Source organism: Lissotriton vulgaris, chromosome 4_1 (genome assembly GCF_964263255.1).
Source record: "Lissotriton vulgaris chromosome 4_1, aLisVul1.2, whole genome shotgun sequence".
Lineage (NCBI taxonomy): Eukaryota > Metazoa > Chordata > Amphibia > Caudata > Salamandridae > Lissotriton > Lissotriton vulgaris.
Genome location: NC_141691.1, coordinates 480,036,529 through 480,042,528, shown reverse-complemented (window position 1 = coordinate 480,042,528; position 6,000 = coordinate 480,036,529). Strand labels below are relative to the sequence as shown.

The following is a 6,000-nucleotide window of genomic DNA, read 5'->3' as shown; positions in this document are numbered from 1 at the left end:
ATCTATTGTAAATGTGAGCACAGAGGCAGAAAGTCCCCCTAGACATGACATCAATACTGTCAGTTTAATTACCACCTTCAATACTGAGGAGGAAAAAATAAGGGGCATTCTTAAAAACACTGGCCCATACTCCACACTGACATTAATCTGTCACCACTACTGCCGACAGAACCCTCTATTATTTTCAGGAGAGGACCCTCAATGAGATTCTTTAGTGAGAACTAGTCCAGAGGTGAATGAGAGTAAGGTGTGGGTTTCCAATAAAAGAGGCTTCCACAAATGTATTTCATGCAGAGCATGCAAGTTCGGGGTAAACACTGTTGAATTTCAGTCCCCATTCAACCCCATCCCTACACCGATCAGAGAACTATATACCTGTCGCACAGATCATGCTGTTTATGTATTAGAGTGCTCATGTAAGCTTAAGTATGTGGGCAGTACTAAGTTACAGGTATTCAATCGCATATTACAGCACCTCAGGGCAATAATTAACTCTGATGCAAATTACCCTGTTGCCCGTCATTTTGAACTTGTACATGCTAAGAACTTGAATCATCTCACATATTTTGTCATCGACTCCGTACCCAAGAAAATCCGTGGTGGGGATCGAGAGAAAACGTTGAGACAACTGGAGAGCAAATACATTGTACTCCTAAACACCAGAATACCGAATTGGCTTAATAGGGGGGAAGATTTACAAGTTCTTATAATCTAAGATTTTATTATTCTGTCATGTAGCCATTAGGGTAGGACTCTGCCAAATGCCTCCCTTTCCCCTGACTTGTGTTAATCTTACTCTTGGAGTTTTTTTTCTCTTTCCTGAATGTAACGCATATTAAGTTCATGATCATTATATTTTGTCTGTCTGAGTCTTGTTGATGGAATATTTTCCCAAATGGAAATTAATTGTTGTTATTCAGTCACTATGGCTATAGTCAACTCACAGCATCAGCGGCAATGCTTAACATATGTTTTTAACTGTGTTTGGTTAATAGCACTAGCGCAGGTACAATCCGAGAATATGACATCAATCATTTATGATTTTTGAAAAAAATTATATATTTGTACATACTGCGAGTATATCATGCACTTTAGAGCACTTGAGCACTGTTTTTTCTATAACATCCTATGGGTTTGTTTTATCACTCAGGGCCATGGTATTAGTAATTTACACATACTTTATGACGATCTTAAAACCGCACGGGGTGTAAAAAAAGAGTCTTTTTTCACCCTCTTGTACATACTCCTAAACCATTATCACATAGTTCAACATAGAACTTAATCATGCACTTGCACTTTATTGTATTCGGTATGTATAACCGATTGGAGTAACAATGTTTATCAAAAATGAATTTATTCAATAATATGTTTACACATTGTTTCGATTAAGTTCATGTATATATGGAATACGTTTTAATGGGTTTGTACTCAGTGTATATTTGCATACCAGTATTTTTTCTATGTCCCTTACCCATGTGATCTGATGTTATTTTTTGTTGAGCACAGTATATAAACACCCCCATTGGTCATTTGAAGCCATGTGATCAAGGCCGTTTTTTTGACGGCCGAAACGCGTCATGCCGATGGCGAGGGAAAAATAAAGCCACTTTTGATATAACGTCTTGGTGTTGTGGAGATCTGTACCTGAGGGACGTGTGGGGAGCCACATCGCAGGACCGTGTACATATATATATATATATATATATATATATACACACACATATATATATATACACACACATATATATATATATATATATATATATATATATATACACATATTAAAGATAAAGACACTAGGACTGATCAAAAATTGATATCAAACGTTCACGAGTGATTGCCACTCTTGTTTCATCACTACCATTGTGGATGCTTAAATCCAAAACACGTCCACGCTATTCTTACTGCAAACCATTTGTAACATACCACTGCACAGAACTCAAAACCTACAGGTTGACAAGGGAACCAAGTATGGAAAACTAAATGGCCTTTCTTGAGAAGGGCAGTTATCTCCCCTGCAACTGGACAGGTATCAAATGCTTGTGTACAAATGACTATTCAGTCACCAACTGCAATCCTCTCAAGACTGGCAGAGAAGGGGTAACCCTTTCAGACTATGGGTTAGGCACACTCACAGTCCCTCCACTATTACAGCAGAATTGAGCATTCTGTTGTGGAGCCAACCACAAAAGTGGAACCAATTCTGCAAAGGTATCAGGGATACATGCTGCAGAAAAAGGGGGGAATCCAACATTTGGCAAGATGATGTAGTGGAAACCACATTGAACCACAGCAAAGAGCTTGGGAATGCATTCCCCCTGTTCCTCTGGCAAAAAGGAAACTAAGTGCAAGGCTGACAAAGGGGGTCAAGTAAAAGTGACTTGCTATGCTACTAGTACCGTCAGATCCTCACCCCAGCCTCATGCAGTAGCCATTCATCTGGTCATGTTTGGTGATGAAGCATATGTGGGACACACAAACACAGAGGTACAAAAGATGGACCCATCCTCCCATGCCCATGTCTCACAATGGCAGCCATAGGTCGCCTCTTCACAAGCCCTATCCTCAACAAAAAATTGGCAGAAACAGCATAAGGCATCACAGCATTCTGTGCATAGGGGCCATAAAGTCAAGTCGCCCCCTGCTAGAGCAGTGAGAGCATGGGTGCAAACAGGAATGTCTCCCATTCTAATATGGTATTGCATTTATTTACGTACAACTTATCAATATGCCATGCTTTCAATTACCTGTACTGATCAAGCAATGTAAGATCGGCTCTACTACTGCAAAAGGCAATGAAATTAGGGGGGGGACGGATATGAGATGTAATTCGTCTCTTCCATGTGGACGGCTTGGTCTTCTCAAGATATAAATGCAATACTTTGGCCCACGTACTACAGGATGTGTAATCAGAGAATAAACCAACACTGTAGCATTATTGGCTCAACTCACCTCTAAATTGTGTATATTCTGCAACAGCTGACTGAAGCTCTGCAGCTGCTCCACTGGAAAGGCTTCATTCTGTTCTTGGAGCATCCAAGTAGGCTTTTCCTTCCTACTCGCCGCTTGTTCACTATTACAAATAGTTACACTCATGTTGGCATTCCATTTCTGGAAACAGAAACAATTTTATTTTCGTATAAATTGTGTAAAATTAGATGAATACATTTAAAAAGACAATGGTTAATAGCTTGAAGGATCTGTGCGAGTTGTGTCCTCATGCGTTGGTTTTCCTACTAATTCCTGCGTGTTACACTTGTCCCCGTGGGTCAATAATTCTCAGACTTCAAGCTACTCCATACTCTATTACAAGAATATGACAAGCCGCTTTCCAAGCAGTATGTGCATTATGAAAAATAAAGAAGAGCTTCTGTGGGGATGCTAGTATTATGAGTGGCTGAAAGAACTGATATTTCAGCACTATTTACCATCTGTAGAGAATTATTCAAATCTAAATCTGTTCTGCATCCTACATTTCAATTGTATAACCTGAACTTGCATATTCTTCCTCAGGCCCACATATGCATTACAACTAGCTCTGTGCCTAGCTACAATGAGTTTGAGGTGGTTATGGAAATAAATATTCAACCGTCTTGGAGGAACTGAATACCCACCTCACTCATCCCAGCAGACTATACAGAAGAGACAAGGTGGTGGGGAATTAAATGAGAGGAAAGTCTACTTGAACCCAGTGGCACAATTTCACTAAAAATCACAGTTTGTGATGAATGCCCTGTGGAGCCCTTGTGAATTAAAGCACAAGTTACTTACCTTCGGTAACGATATATCTGAAATGATAAAGACATTTATAAAGTGCATCAATTACCCGGAGGTGTCCTGGCGCTGTCTAGATCCTCTGAGGGCGTGGGCGGAGAGACAAATATGTAGGGACCGGATCATTGTGAATTGAGCCATGTTTTTAGCCCCTTTCGGAAGGTCAGGAGATCCATAGTGTTTCTTAACTGAAATGTCAGTAATTCCAGGCTTTTGCCGCACAGTGATGAAACTTCTGGAACCCCATCTTTTTTATACATGGCACTAAGACCAGCTTGGCTCCTTTTGACCGAAGTGTTCTTTCCGGAGTATACCATTGGAGTCGACGCTTTAGATAGAACGGCCCTGTGTCTTGGAGTGTTTTAAAAACCAGGTATAGAGCCTTGAAGCGTACTCTACTCCTGACTGGGAGCCAGTGCAATTTCTTAATGTTTTTGGATACCGAGGAAAATCGGCGTTCCTGTGAGCAGTCAAGCTGCTGCATTCTGTAATACCTGCAGTTTGTTCAGGGAACTTTGCTGAATGCTTAGGTAAAGCCCATTACAATAGTCCAGTCTTACCATTGCAAGGGCTGTGACCACGGTTTGCCTCTTTTCCAGGGGCAGAAAAGGCATTACTTTCCTAAGCATTCTCATAAACATCGTTTTGGATGCTACCGCATTTACTTGGGGCTCAAAGGTAAGTCTCTCCTCCAGTTTTACGCCCAGGTTTTTAACCTTTTTTGTGGGAGCAGGAAGAGTGCCCAACGTCTCCGGCCACCAACTGGGTGTCCAAAAGTTGGCATTGTTGCAGAACAGTATAACTTCGGTTGCACCAGAATTAAGCTTAAGGAAATTCTATGCCATCCAGCTACCCACTGATAGCATATAGTCTTGGAAGCGCCCTTCAATGCCTGCCTCTTCACCTGGTGTCAGAGATACCACAATATGAGTATCGTCTGCATAGGGGATGAGGCCAAATCCAAATGCACTTATGACGGGAGCCAAAGCGCTGACATAGACATTAAAGACGGTTGGACTGAGAGAGGACCCCTGGGGGACCCCTTAGGGCAATGTAAAAGGTTCGGACTGGTAGTCTCCCAGTGCAACAATTTGTCTTCTGTCCACAAAGATCTTAAAAGCTCCCAGGCTTTCCCACGGATGCCATATGCTTTTAGACAGTCCATTAATATTACATGATGCATCGTATCAAAGGCGGAGGACAGATCCAACAGGATCAGTGCCGCCCTGCTTCGCTGATCAACAGCTTCCCTGATCTCCTCTGTGGCTTTAATGTGTGTGTTCTGTGCTGTGACCCTCTCTAAAACCATATTGAGAGGGATCCAGCGCGTGTGTATCCGCTAGGAAGAAGCTTAGTAGTCTATTCATGATTTTTTGGATCAATTTTGCTGGTAGTGGGAGTCTAGAAATATGGCAGAAATTGATCGAGTTTTTGGGGTCCATGCTTGGCTTTTTTAGAAGGGGCAAAATGGATGCTAGTTTCCATTGCATGGGGAAATTCCCTGTTAAGATCATCCTGTTAAATATGGATGTCAAAGTCTACGATTAGGCCCGGGGCCAGTTTGATCACCGCAACTGGACAAGGTTCGTATGGTGATCCTGAGTTTAAATCCATAAGGATCTTTTGTGTGTCCTCCAGGGACACTGACAAGATTTTCTCAAACGTGGGGGATGAAGCCCTCATTATCTTAGATTCCTCCCTGGCCATATTCATCTTGTCGCTACTTGCCCAATTATAGGCCGAAAAAATGTATTCCACCTTGGAAAGAAAAAAAAATAGCAATTTCTTCACATAGTTCCTGGCTGGTTGAACTGTGGCCGGTCTAGGTGAGGCCAGGGTGGCAACCGTTTAAAAAAATACTTTGACAGTTCTTTGTTCCTTCAATACGAATTGCATAGAATTCTTGTTTAGCCACAAAGAAAAGATGTTTATAATTCTGCAGGCTGAGCTAGTAGGACGATCCAGAAGCATTTCTCGGACCAGAGCCCAGGAGAGGTATAAGCAGAAGCGGATAAACACACCAGCCCACGGAGCTTGCCTGCAGTGACCCCCTCCCGCCATCACAACCGAGTGAGCGAAGCGACCGCCGAGCGGAGGGGGGCATGTAAAAGCCACAAAAACGACAAAACCCAGCAGGCTTTGCGGCGCAACACGCCGAGACAAGCGCACCAGCCGGCGCATAAAGGCGGAGCCACCCCGGCCAAGCGGGTGAGACGATCTAGAAGC

General features: G+C 42.5%; 1 protein-coding gene across 2 annotated transcripts in view; it reads right to left on the bottom strand.

Moving 5' to 3' along the window:
- CENPI (centromere protein I) overlaps positions 1–6,000 on the bottom strand; it is a 508,210-nt gene that overhangs the window by 231,919 nt on the left and 270,291 nt on the right. For both annotated transcript variants that reach the window (XM_086964635.1, XM_086964636.1), the window contains exon 10: positions 2,953–3,111. In XM_086964635.1, coding sequence (XP_086820761.1) covers positions 2,953–3,111 — 159 coding nt within the window. The remainder of the gene's footprint in view (positions 1–2,952; positions 3,112–6,000) is intronic.